The sequence below is a fragment of the Scyliorhinus canicula genome, chromosome 23, assembly GCF_902713615.1.
Source record: "Scyliorhinus canicula chromosome 23, sScyCan1.1, whole genome shotgun sequence".
Classification (NCBI taxonomy): domain Eukaryota; kingdom Metazoa; phylum Chordata; class Chondrichthyes; order Carcharhiniformes; family Scyliorhinidae; genus Scyliorhinus; species Scyliorhinus canicula.
The window spans coordinates 1975201-1988771 of NC_052168.1; the positions used below are offsets into that span (position 1 = coordinate 1975201).

Genomic DNA, 13571 nt, shown 5'->3' on the forward strand with positions numbered 1-13571 from the left:
CCTCCCTGCCATCCCCCCCCTCCCTGCCATCCCCCCCTCCCTGCCATCCCCCCCCTCCTCCCCCACGCTTCCAATAAGAATAACCTTTTATTGTCACAAGTAAGAAGTAACTGTGAAAAGCCCCTAGTCGCCACATTCCAGCGCCTGTTCGGGTACACAGAGGGAGAATTCAGAATTCTCAGCTGGTACGGGAATTGAGCCCGCGCTGCTGGCCTTGTTCTGCATCACAAACCAGCTGTCTAGCCCACTGAGCTAAACCAGCCCTAAGGCGAATGTGATAGCCACTGCACTTCAGAAACAGCTGGCCCTTGCCCTATCCGAGCCCTTGCCCCCATCCCACCCAAGTTCCATCGCCGCCTTCTCAAATAAGCTAATCTCTGTCGATGAATCGGTTAAGAACTCGGGGTTGCTTGGGGTGTACAACTGCTCTCTCTCCCGTCTGTCCTGGGTTAATGTTTCTTGGTGTTTGCTACAACTGCTCTCTCTCCCCCGTCTGTCCTGGGTTAATGTTTCTTGGTGTTTGCTACAACTGCTCTCTCTCTCCCGTCTGTCCTGGGTTAATGTTTCTTGGTGTTTGCTACAACTGCTCTCTCTCTCCCGTCTGTCCTGGGTTAATGTTTCTTGGTGTTTCCCTTCCAGCTGCTCTCTCTCTCCCGTCTGTCCTGGGTTAATGTTTCTTGGTGTTTGCCTTCCAGCTGCCCTCTCTCCCGTCTGTCCTGGGTTAATGTTTCTCTTGGTGTTTGTCTTCCAGGATTACATTCATCGAGTGGGCCGGACGGCCAGAGCTGGTCGCTCAGGAAAAGCCATCACCTTCGTCACCCAGTGAGCTTCTTTATTCTAGACTCTCAATATTCCGATTTCCCTCACGGCGCTGAGGTCCCGGGTTCGATCCCGGCTCTGGGTCACTGTCCGTGTGGAGTTTGCACATTCTCCCCGTGTCTGCGTGGGTTTCGCCCCCACAATCCAAAGATGTGCAAGGAAGGTGGATTGGCCACGCTAAATTGCCCCTTAATTGGGAAAAATTAAGGTACTCTAAATTTAAAAAAAGAAGATAAAAATATTTCACTCTGAAACGGAACATAAGAACTAGGAGCAGGAGTAGGCCATCTGGCCCCTCGAGCCTGCTCCGCCATTCAATTAGATCGTGGCTGATCTTTTGTGGACTCAGCTCCACTTTCCGGCCCGAACACCATAACCCTTAATCCCTTTATTCTTCAAAAAACTATCTGGGGACTGAAAGAGTTTGTGATGTGTTTTGGGGGAGAGGAGTGCGTCTCAATTTGTGATGTGTGTTGGAAGGGTGGGTGTGTCTGAGTTTGTGATGTGTTTGATGGGGAAGGGGGGTCTGTCTCATTTTGTACCTAGTGTTTGGCCTCCTTGCCTCACAGAAGTTAACTATCCACTGGTGCAGGTTGGTGATTTCTGAATCACGGCGAGACGACCCGCATTAACCTATGAATGAATAGCCAGCTTGTTGAAAGGCAGGTCTGTGATCACTCATACCGACTCACTCTCAAACACTTTGCAACATGTTGAGTTAATTGGAAGCTTTAGAAGAATGTTGTGATTTTATTTTGGTGTCACAGTAACTTCATTGCAGTGTTAATGTAAACCTACTTGTGACAATACAGATTATAGAACGTTGCTGCTCCTGTCCCAGTGCTTGTCAATCGGGGACTCTGACCTCGGCACCAATCTTAGGGCTGCTGCTGTTAGGCCCAGATCGCCCTTTGACCAGCTGACCCAAGGGCTGCCCGTGGTGACCTTTCCCCAGCGACCCGACAGAGCAAAGTGTGGAATAAACGGAAAAGCAACTGGGACTGAGCAAAACATGTTTGTGATTTAACGCAGTCTCGTATCCAACTTCAGCTCTGTCAGATAGAAATCCAGCCCATGTGTGTGTGGGTGGGGGTGGGGGGTGGGGGGGGGGCAGGCAGAGAGTGTGTGGGTGGGGGGGGGGCAGGCAGGCAGAGAGTGTGTGGGTGGGGGGGGGGGCAGGCAGGCAGGCAGAGAGTGTGTGGGTGGGGGGGGGGGCAGGCAGGCAGGCAGAGAGTGTGTGGGTGGGGGGGGGGGGGGGCAGGCAGGCAGAGAGTGTGTGTGTGTGCGTGAGAGGGAGAGAGAGAGAACCAAAAACAACAAGTTTTACAATGGAAACTTTTATCAATAAAAAAGAAGATCATGTACCCGCCCCAAACTCTCTGAAGTCTCTTGATTTCACACTGCTGGCTCTCGTTACCCTGGAGAACAGGACAACTGCTCCCTGAGTGAGCTCATTTTACACTCTGCCATTTCATTCCCAGCAGCTGGCACTCCAAAAGGTAGAAAGGCCACAACAGAGACAAAGTTCGGCTCCCTTTAGACACCAGGTCACACAGAATACTGCACTTTAATCATTCAAAACTAACGTCCAGACATGAGTTTGATTTTGGAGTTGGTGCCGTGCTGAATACAATGGTTCTTATGTGCAGGAAGTTGATGTTTGTGCAGAGGTCTGTTTGATTCCGAGCTGAATTCATACCCCATGCCCAACATGTCAATACGGCTTTGACAAAGAGTTATCGGACTCGAAACGTTCGCTCTTTTCTCTCCCTACAGATGCTGCCAGACTTGCTGAGATTTTCCCTTTCGTCCCTGTTGCCAATACTACTTGTTTGAAGTGTAGTTATACCCTGCCTGCCCCTCGTCTCGCCCACCTTGACATGTGGCCCTGGGCTCCCTGTTCCTAGTAACAGCAGCTGGTCTGCGTTGGAGTCGGAAATGGGTAGCGGGGCGGCACTGAGGACGGATAAGGCTTGACTGCTGTGCAGCCTCACGCTGGCTACTCGGGTGCCTGGGAAATATTTCAACTCCACCACCACATGTGCATACACACACAAACAGACACGGACAGACACACACAAACAGACACGGACAGACACACACAGACAGACACGGACAGACACACACAAACAGACACGGACAGACACACACAAACAGACACGGACAGACACACACAAACAGACACGGACAGACACACACAGACAGACACGGACAGACACACACAAACAGACACAGACAGACACACACAAACAGACACAGACAGACACACACAAATGGGAACAGACAGACACAAACGGGCACAGACAGACACACAAACGGGCACAGACAGACACACAAACGGGCACAGACAGACACACACAAACGGGCACAGACAGACACACACACGGGCACAGACACACACACACACACACACACACACACAGACACACACGGGCAGAGACAGACACACACACACACGGGCAGAGACAGACACACACACACCCACGGGCACAGACAGACACGCACACACGGGCACAGACAGACACGCACACACACGGGCACAGACAGACACACACGGGCACAGACAGACACACGGGCAGAGACACACACACACACACGGGCAGAGACAGACAGACACACACACACACACGGGCACAGACACACACACACACACAGGCACAGACAGACACACAAACATGGGCACAGACAGACACACACACATCAGCAGGAGACAAAAGACAACAACAACAACTTTTATTTATATAGTGCCTTTCATGTAATGAAACAGTGGAGTGATCATTAAACAGTTTCCTCGCACCAGTCTCGAAAGAATTGGACATTCTGAATTCTCCATCTGTGACCCGAACAGGCGCTGGAATGTGGCGACTAGGGGCTTTTCACAGTAACTTCATTGCCGTGTTAATGTAAGCCTACTTGTGCTAATAATAAAGATTATTATTAGGTGACCAAAAGTTGGCTAAAGAGCCCCCCCCCCCCCCCCCGATACGATACCCTTTCCCCCTTTCTTACCACGAATCTAACCACCTCTACCTTTAAATTACTCAGGTACGATGTGGAGCTATTCCAGAGGATTGAGCACCTGATCGGGAAGAAGCTCCCAGCCTTCCCCACGCAGGAAGAAGAGGTGATGCTGCTGGTGGAGCGAGTGACGGAAGCTCAGCGATTCGCACGGCTGGTACGTGGGGTTCTCGTTCAAATCCTGCTCCAGGATTTCAGTGAGGTTTAATATTGAGGGAAGCTACCCAATCGTTAGTTATTGTTACCGTAATCCCTCGGTCACCTCAGCCCAAACTTCTTAAATCTCTCTTTACAACGTTAACTCTTAACCCCAGAGTCCGTGCTGCAGCTTATCCATTGCTTTTATCGCCTTCCTCCCATTAGGACTTCAGCCTAAAGTGCTGGTGTCGGAGCCACATTCAGGTTCGTCTCCAAAAGGCAAGGGCCAATGTAACTCTTTCCTTGGCTTCATCTGAAGCTCAGATGATCATCGGACCTGCAGAGCAATTGTTCTCGCCTCTGCTCGACATTTTCCGGGGAATGATCTGTTCTAATCTGCACTGATTCCTGGCTTTTCTGTGTTGAATTGCGTCTTGTCTGCCGAGAAATTGTGAAAACATTGTTTCAGCTGCACAAACCTCCAAACACGTGGATATCTCAAAAAAGCCAAATAACAAAACTGCTCTTAGCCCAGCTCCGTGACTATTCTGTAAGAATGAGGCGTTGGGGCCCTCGTTCCTTCGGATGGATAGGAAGTGGTTCTGATACCACCAGAATTTGTTTGAGGGAAGTGGTTTGGCCCAGTGTAACAGACCTGCCTCTGTGCATTCTGTCTGAATCATTGTGCAGGACTCCCACTCTGTGCTGTAAGTTCACAGAGTCTATGGTTCCAAGTGTAACCTGAGATTAGTTTGTGACAATCCCGAGACATTTTGACAAAACGATGGAAAGTCTGTCTTGTTCTTCGCTGCCGCATACCGAGCAGGCAGCCCAGGAATATGTTTGACCCCCCCCCCGGAACGTGCTCAGTTAGTTGATCTTGTTTTCAGGGGCTCTGCTGCTGGTCTGCAGATGGATGGATACAGGGATGGGGAGGGGCAGGAAGCCAGCCAAGGGGCCCCCCGATCGCTGTCTTGTGACTGCTGCAGAAAGACACTAATGTCGGGATGGGGTATTGAGCTGAAGGGTGAGCAGGCACTGACTTCAATGCTCCATGTCGGAATCCTCGCATAGGCAAGATTTCTGGGTGCCCATGGAGGTGAATCTCGGCACAGCTCCGAGTCGCAGAGGATTCTCTTTCTTTGCTGCATCGCCAAGTCCTGGCAAACATTCCAAATGTGTTCAGACGCTTGTGGAACGTTTCCAGTGACCTCGACAATTTGTGAAATCATTGTTTTTCTGCAGCCCTGGTATTCGGCGCCAGTCCCAGGACAAAAATGCCGAGCTCCTTCCAGTTTACTGAAATTACACTGGGCTGCAGACAAGTCTGGGGTTGATTTGACATGAGGGCTGTCATCCAGGATTGATCCCGGCGGCAGCAGCCCAGGATCCACATGGACAAATCCCACCTCATTGCTGCCTTTCCAACACTTGCTGCCTTTTCCACATTCTGAGCAAGTTCAATCTGGGACATGGTGCACACACTGTGTCCGTTTATATAATCTGGGTCTGATACAAGTGCTATTGGCACCTGGTAGGAGTCTTGCTGCTCAATTCCTCCTGAACTGAGACATTACCCAGTTACAGATCACACTAGCTCGAGCCAAATCAGGAACATTACATCATTTGCAGCCAGTGATTAGAATTGTTGTGGCCAAGAAATTGAAGCTGCTTGTTTTAAACTGTGAATGTTTTGGAAGTTAAACAACATTATTTTCTGATTCCCAGCACTACACATGCCATTGGGTATTCACTTTCTCTACTTATGTTACAAAACATAACACAAACTTTTGGTAATGATAAGTCTGTTTTCGCGTCTGTGGGTCTGCGTGTGTGTATGCGTATGTGTGCGGGTATGTGTGTGTGTGCGCAGATACGAGCAGGTATGCCTGTGTGAATGCGAGTGCGCATATGTGTCAGGTACGTGCGTTCGCGTATGTGTGTGCAGGTATGTGCGTGCAGGTATGTGTGTGCAGGTATGTGCGTGCAGGTATGTGTGTGCAGGTATGTGCATATGTGCGTGCGCAGGTATGTGCGTGTGCAGGTATGTGCGTGCAGGTATGTGCGTGCAGGTATGTGCGTGCAGGTATGTGCATATGTGTGTGCAGGTATGTGCATGCGTGTATGTGCATAGCTATGCGTGCGCATATGTGTGCACGCCCATATGCCTGCATGTGTGTATCGGTGCGCGCAGGCCGTTATGTGAAGAGATGCGCACGTGTATGTGCATGCCTGTGCGGATACGTGAGTGTATGCATGCGTATGTGCAGGTATGCCTGTGTGTGTGCATGGGTGTGCGCAGGTGATTGTGTATGTGCACACACGGGTATGCATGCACACATGTTTGTGGTGTGCGCGTGCGTAAGATTTTGAAGACAGTGTTGGACTGTCTGGATTTGTCTTGTATCTTAAGAAGTTGTAGGTGTAAAGTTTATGTGCCGAGGGAGGGGGCAGGTTTGGAACACCATGTACTACAGGAGCAGGAAGGTACATGATCTTCAGTGGGTGAGATGTGTTTCATTGTGGGAACTTTACAAGTTGCCATAACTTGACTAAAGGTTCTGCCTAATCAGGAAGTGACACCACATCTCTGGCCAGTTTATCCTTTGCTGATAGTCCGTTTGGCTGAAACGCGAGACCGTTTACCTGAGGCTCTGGAATGCTCAAACCCGCAGGTTGGTTAAGGTATGTCGCGGACGTGACTCTTGGGGGCCAAGTGCCGACTGTAACACTGAACATCTACTTTTAACAGGAGCTGCGGGAACAGGGCGACAAGAGGAAACGGCCGCGGGAAGAGGCCGACGATGATACAGAAAACTCCCTGGGTATTCGGCAAAAAGTATCAGGAGGCAAAATGAGGAAAAGGCAGCGTTAAAGGCACAGACTCGCAAAAGTTCTTTTCAGATTGGATCAGATATTTATGTTTTATACTAGCCCACAGCTGAATTCTATCAGTTGATGCACTTGCTCAGGTCTTGGTTGTGAAGACTGTACTATTGACAGATTACGCTGATGAGGATGTGTCTTTTTGTGATGGCCCGCTGCCATTTATCCAGCAACACAGCGTTCCCTTTATCAATCGCAATTCCCTGGGATAAATAGCAGCAAAATTGTGTTACTCTTTGAAAGAAATTCTCAGCCTGCAGAGTGTCATTTGAGAAATGTTTAAAACCGTACAAGATTTAACGTTCTCTTAAATAAACTCAGAAAATTCCAAGTTGTTGCCATTAATGCTTCCATGGTGTTGGGACGTGCCAAATACAATATTTATCCAGCAGGGAAACTAAATAACTCGGGAAGGCTGATGTCTGAAAGTTCTCCTGCAGCCTGCCTGTTCTCTTGTTTACTGATTCCACAAGGTCTGTTCTCCTCCCTATCTTTGCAAATTCCTCGAGCCCCAAGTGTTACTCGCGCCTGAATGATCGCTCTTCCCGGCTCCCCCATTAGTAACGCAGCCTTTGACCACGTTGCCCTCGCTCTCAGTTTTTCTTCCCAACCTACTGCCTTTCCCACGGCAAAGTTTCTGTACCTCTCACCTCTTTAGCCCCTCTTGGCGCCACTGCCTACTCCTAATCAGTGAAGCACTTTGGGGTATTGACGAGGGTTGAGAAATGTCGCACTAATAGTTGGGGATGAGTGAGAGCTGGGCGCTGTTGGCTGGATTCACCTGAAGGCTGAATAAACTGGGTGAGATTTTCTACCCTTTGCTCTGAATCTAAATTAGTCCCCAGAATGGGAAGATTGTCCTTTAGTCACAGAAAAGGCCATTCGGCCCATCATGGTCTGCACTGGTCTTTAAACACCCATCTATTCTCGTCCCATTTTCTAACACTTAGTCTCCAGCCTTGTTTGCTGTGGCGTTTCAAGTCCTCATTTAAATCCTTAGAATCATAGAATTGCGACAGTGCAGAAGGAGGCCATTTGGCCCATTAGGTTTGCCCCAACCCTCTGAAAGAACACCACACCTAGGTCCACTCCCCTATCTCCGTAACCCCATAATCCCACCTAATCTTTGGACTGTGGGAGGAAACCGGAGCACCCGGAGGAAACCCACGCAGACACATGGTGAACGTGCAGATTCCGCAGACAGTGACTCAAGGCTGGAATTGAACCCGGGTCCCTGGCTCTACCCGATCGTGCCACCCTCCTTTAAATGTTGTGGGCAGCACGGTGACGCAGTGGTTAGCACTGCTGCCTCACAGCGCTGAGGTCCCAGGTTCAATCCCGACTCTGGGTCACTGTCCGTGTGGAGTTTGCCCATTCTCCCCGTGTTTGTGTGGGTTTCACCCCCACAACTCAAAGATGTGCTGGGTAGGTGGATTGAACACGCTAAATTGCCCCTTAATTGGAAAAAATGAATTGGATACTCTAAATTTATTTTAAAAAAATATGTTGTGAGGGTCTCTGCCTCCACCGCCCTTTCAGGCAGCGAGTTCCAGACTCCCACCACCCTCTGGGTGAAAAAGTTTTGCATCAAATCCCCTCTAAATCTCCGGCCCCTACCTTAAATCTATGCCCTCCCCCCCCCCCCCTCCCCCCCAGTTATTGCCCCCTCCACTGAGGGGAAAAATGTCTTCCTATTTACCCTATCCGTGTCCCTCATAATTTTGTACACTTCGATCAGGTCCCTCCTCAGCCTTCTCTGCTCGAAGCCTCTTCTTCACAGCTGAAACGCTCCAGCCCCAGGCCACATCCTGCTGAATCTCCTCTGCACCCTCTCCAGTGCAATCACATCCTTCCTGTAGTGAGGAGACCAGAACTGCACCCAGTACTCCAGCTGTGGCCTAACCAGCGTTTTGTACAGCTCCATCATACCCTCCCTGCTCTTACATTCACTGCCTCGGTTAATGAAGACAAGTATCTCATAGGCCTCCTTAACCACCTGATCTACCTGTCCTGCTGTCTTCAGGGATCTTTGGATATGAGCCCAAGGTCCCCCGGTCCTCTGTAATTCCTCGCGTCCTATCTGTATTCCCCTGCCTTGTTAATCCCCAAAATGCATCACTTCGCACTTTTCAGGGTTAAATTCCATTTGCCTCTGGTCTGCCCATCTGACCAGCCCGTCTATATTGTCCTGTAATCTAAGACTTTAAAAAATAAATAAATTTAGTGTACCCAATTCATTTTTTCCAATTAGGGGGCAATTTAGCGTGGCCTCCACCTATCCTGCATATCTTTTGGGCTGTGGGGGCAAAACCCACGCAGACACGGGGAGAATGTGCAAACTCCACACGGACAGTGACCCAGGGCCGGGATTGAACCTGGGACCTCGGCGCCGTGAGGCAGCAGTGCCAACCACTGTGCCACCGTGCTGCCCCGTAATCTAAGACTTTGATGAGAGACTGAATACATTGGGTCTACATTCTCTGGAGTCGAGCAGAATGAGAGATGACCTTATTGAAAATGACAAGATTCTAAAGGGGCTCGAGGGCATCGACCCCGTGATGTTTCTACCAGGTGGCGGAACTTAAACCATCGAGACTTGGGGGGGGGGGGGGGGGGGGAATCATTTGAGACTGGGGTGGAAAATTTTGTTCACTCAAAGGTTATGAATCTTTGTGTTTTGAATGCTCCATTGTTGGGATATATTCGAGGCCAAGATAAACAAGGTTTTTGGGGTCTCGGAGTCGAGGAATACGGACATCAGTCAAAGAAATGGAGCCGGAGCCTTGATCATAGTGAATGGTGGAGGAGGCTCAATGGGCTATGGGGGTCTGAGCAGAGGCCTATCGTGAAGGATTGCCTTGGTGCACCTCTGTTTGCATTGGGTGTAATCAGTACTGTTGAAACATCCGTGTCCGGGTGCCCCCGTAAATGCAGCAGAAATCTGGCAGGATGTCCCGGTGCAGGCGGTTTGGTGACTTTCTCCAGCTGCTCACACACCCATTCTGGCCCATTACCCCAGAGGTAGTGCATGTGTGAAACTGGGTCTTGGGAAGTTCTGCCTCACTGGTAAAGCTCACTGACGAACACAGGATTGGCATTATTTAAAAGTTGATACTCCCATCTGCCAGATTTTTGCCCTTTCGCTCAACCTATCTATATCCATCTGCAAATTTATGTCTTCTTCACAACATACTTTCCTGCCTATCTTTGTGTTGTCTGCAAATTTAGCTCCCATGACTTGACTCCCTAAGTAATTGATGTGAATTGTAAAAAGTTGAGCCCCAGCACAGAGCCCTGTGAGACTCCACTCGTCACATCCTGCCAATCAGGCAGACACATTTATGCATACTCTCCATTTTCTTCCAGCCAACCTATTTTCTATCCAGACTATGTTACTCCCTACACCATGAGCTTATATTTTCAACAATAACCTTTGATGTGGAACCTTATCAAATGCCTTCTGAAAATCCAAGTACAGTACATCTACAGGCTCCCCTCAATCCACAGCACATTACTCCATCAAATAACTGGTTAAACATGATTTCCCTTTCATAAAATCATGCTGACTTCCCAACAACATTGAGCTGGTCTAAGTGTAAGCTCTTTAACGGGTGATTCCTCCCCACAATAGCTGTTCCCCTCTGGCCCCCGTCATAATTTTGAAGGCCCCTCTAATAGGTTGTTCCTCTGCCTTCTCCTTTGGAGAAAGGAGCCCTTGCCGGTTCATTCCTGACAGCTATAACCTCTCTGGTCAGGTAAATGCGAGTTGATGGTGATTGCTGAAGTGGTGTGATTGGGTAGACGTCTTCAGACTGGTAGGTCAGGTGATGAGTGGGGACCCTGGATAGTGTATCGATGACCACACCACAGGCACTTTCAGTTAATGGAAAAATGATGCGGGAAAAGGTTGATTAGTTTTGTTAATTTTTATTATTATAGTCAGATACAGACGTCAGGAACTATAGGATAAGAAAACAAATTGCAGTTAACTGAGCACAGTGTCTTCAGCAGGCACAACAAAGCAGTTATTTGTTTTTAACATCATGTGAAAGAGTTTAACTAAAGACACTGCCTCCCCCACCGTTGGACTACCTCATTCGGACCCCAAATAGCCGATTACTTAATGGAGAATGTCATATTCCTCCAAACATCATTCAAAATGAAGGACATTCTTAAAAAACATTTTGCCAAGTTCAGCATTTCATTCTCCGAACTGTTGCACCCTTTGTGATGGATCGCCTATTTTGGGTCCGAATGGATATCTGTCCTTCAGTACTGACTCCACACAAAAATCTGTCATACGTTGTTACTTCTTTTTAAAAAAAAATATATTTAGAGTAGCCAATTCATTTTTTTTCCAATTAAGGGGCAATTTGGCACGGCCAATCCACCTATCCTGCACATCTTTTGGGTTGTGGGGGTGAAACCCACACACACACGGGGAGAATGTGCAAACTTCACACGGACAGTGACCCAGAGCCGGGATCGAAACTGGGACCTCGGCGCCGTGAGGCAGCAATGCTAACCACTACGCCACCGCGCTGCCCCAGTTTCTTTTTCAAAGGTAAAGGGGTGAAAATGGTCGGCTTTTGCTGTCCTGGGTCTTGGATGTTTGAGGGGAAAACGTTTTGAAATTTCACCCACGTTTCGTTCGTGCAAAACTTTTAAAATTGGAACAGAAGTGATTTAAAGGCAGCAGCAGGGTTAGTTTAGCGTGCAATCTCCCCTCGTCCTAGTAAGTTCAGTGGAGACGAACTACACAGTGTTCTCAGCAACTAATTTACAAAATCAAAACAAGTTTCAGCTATGATACAAATTGTGCAGTCAATATTCAGACATGGGGAACGGAGGGATCAAATGTCTTTAGATGTTTAAATTGTAATATATTTGTGCCTTAGACAAAAGTAAACATTAACATTGAACTGTGAGAGACATGGTGGACAGTGTGCTGGAGACCCAGCACCTTTCATCACTGACAAATCACACAGGTGTAAGTCTAGTCTGGATATCAGCCAATATAATCTTGCATAAATATTTGCGTAGGTAAGATGATATTGCACAGAGTAATTGCTTATGTGAAGAAGCTCTTTAGGCTGAAATTTTAACAGTGGTTGATCTGTTTATTTTCTTTGATAAGGTTGCTAAAGGAGTTTGACAGGAACTTGTGAAGTATTTGGTGACAATGGAACCCTGGATCAGTTGGAGCCTGTTCCTCTCTCAACGCTGTCATTGTCCAGGAACGAGCGACCTGTTACACCACACACAATATATCCACAGTGATTCAGACAGCTGAAAACATGTATTTTACTTTACTCTTTTTTTTGTCCCTTAGAACTGATCTGTGCGGAATAATACCCTCAGTAGCCCATTGAATCACTCCTCCACCATCAAGAACCAACTTGGTTTCTCGTTGGTGGGCAGGAGATGATGTTATTGGCGTTTTATTTTTAGGTGATAAGGGACTGTTGGATAGGGGAAGAATAATATTTTTATGTGATGGATGTTTTAACTTAGGATATAATCTTTTCCGCTTCAAATACACAGTGCTGGCATTAAGCACTTGTGGGTGAGGTGCAGCCTGGGCCTTCCACACAATGAAATCCATCTCTATCCATGACTGATGATATTTCAGTTCCATGTGCACAAACACACCCTCCAATATAGGAACCACTCGGTATCCTCCGAGGGGAGGTGCCAATATAGGGACAGTGCAAGAAGGCCATTCCCTGAGGTTGGCCAAATCCATTTCACAAGGACCTCCAAAGTCAGCTTGAGGGACCTTTGATGCCATTGACCTCGACTGGACTTGAAGCCAGATTCCTGGAGCTGAAGAGGACGTGTAACTAAATGCCACAGATTTCAGCAGGGGACTGAATGAAGAAAGGGTTTTCACAAGACATTTTATTCTCCCCCCCCCCCCCCCCCCCCCCCCCCCGCCCCCCCTCCCACTGTTTGAAGATAACGAGCAAGATCAATGAGGCGTAGGCGAGATAAGCCAGAGCCACGGATTTAACATTTCAGTTATCTTCTATTTGAAACGCTAGCAGCATTTTAAAAAAAAAACATAAAGTGGCAATTGGGGAATTAACAGAGTCGTCCAGGATCTGGTGAAGTTTCAGAGGAACAGGTTCAGACGCAGGGGCTCCAATTCCAGGCAACATGAGCTAATAATGGGGAAGTCTGTCAGGGAGAAATCTGTGGAACTGATTTGGGAATGGGCAGTAGGAGGGGGAGTTAAGAGAGAATTAAATGTGTTTCAGGGAGGGAGAACTTATTGAGGTACGTAGTGACAAGGTCCAATTGGTCTTTAGCAAAGGACTTTGATTGCTGTCTCTGTCTCTGTTCTCAGACAGTGAGGTTCCAACGAGCGAAGTTATGACCAACAGAACTAAATTAAAACACTCCTGCGGATATTTTCCACGTGTTTGATCAATATTGCCAATGTCGCGGTCTGATTCAGTGTGTCTGATTTTGTGTGGTGTAAGGTTCTGTGATGGTTATGATGCTTTCAGTCCCAGGGTTCATTGTTAATAATATCCAAAGTACTGGATGTAAGCATTTTGGTATCCAATCCTGTTTGCCAAGTAATCACAGGGATAGTAGGCTTCACATATCTCCTTGTACTTTTCATACGGCGTCTTGTAATAATATTCATGCTGCCTAGAATTAAAACAGATTGACGTCAAGAGTAATGTTGCACTTTGTTTCAT

At 48.1% G+C, this 13571-nt stretch overlaps 2 protein-coding genes across 44 annotated transcripts in view; one reads left to right on the forward strand and one right to left on the reverse strand.

Annotated features, from left to right (window-relative positions):
* The window catches only part of ddx47 (DEAD (Asp-Glu-Ala-Asp) box polypeptide 47), a 24394-nt gene extending 17202 nt beyond the window's left edge, over nucleotides 1–7192 (forward strand). Inside the window, exons 10-12 of the mRNA XM_038783954.1 lie at nucleotides 257–822; nucleotides 3865–3994; nucleotides 6728–7192. Coding sequence (XP_038639882.1) covers nucleotides 257–822; nucleotides 3865–3994; nucleotides 6728–6850 — 819 coding nt within the window. The 3' untranslated portion in view covers nucleotides 6851–7192. The remainder of the gene's footprint in view (nucleotides 1–256; nucleotides 823–3864; nucleotides 3995–6727) is intronic.
* A 5723-nt stretch (nucleotides 7193–12915) lies between these two features.
* Nucleotides 12916–13571, reverse strand: part of LOC119956648 (sarcoplasmic reticulum histidine-rich calcium-binding protein-like) — a 53060-nt gene continuing 52404 nt past the window's right edge. For all 43 annotated transcript variants that reach the window (XM_038784027.1, XM_038784012.1, XM_038784033.1 and 40 more), the window contains one exon: nucleotides 12916–13521. In XM_038784027.1, coding sequence (XP_038639955.1) covers nucleotides 13389–13521 — 133 coding nt within the window. In that variant the 3' untranslated portion in view covers nucleotides 12916–13388. The remainder of the gene's footprint in view (nucleotides 13522–13571) is intronic.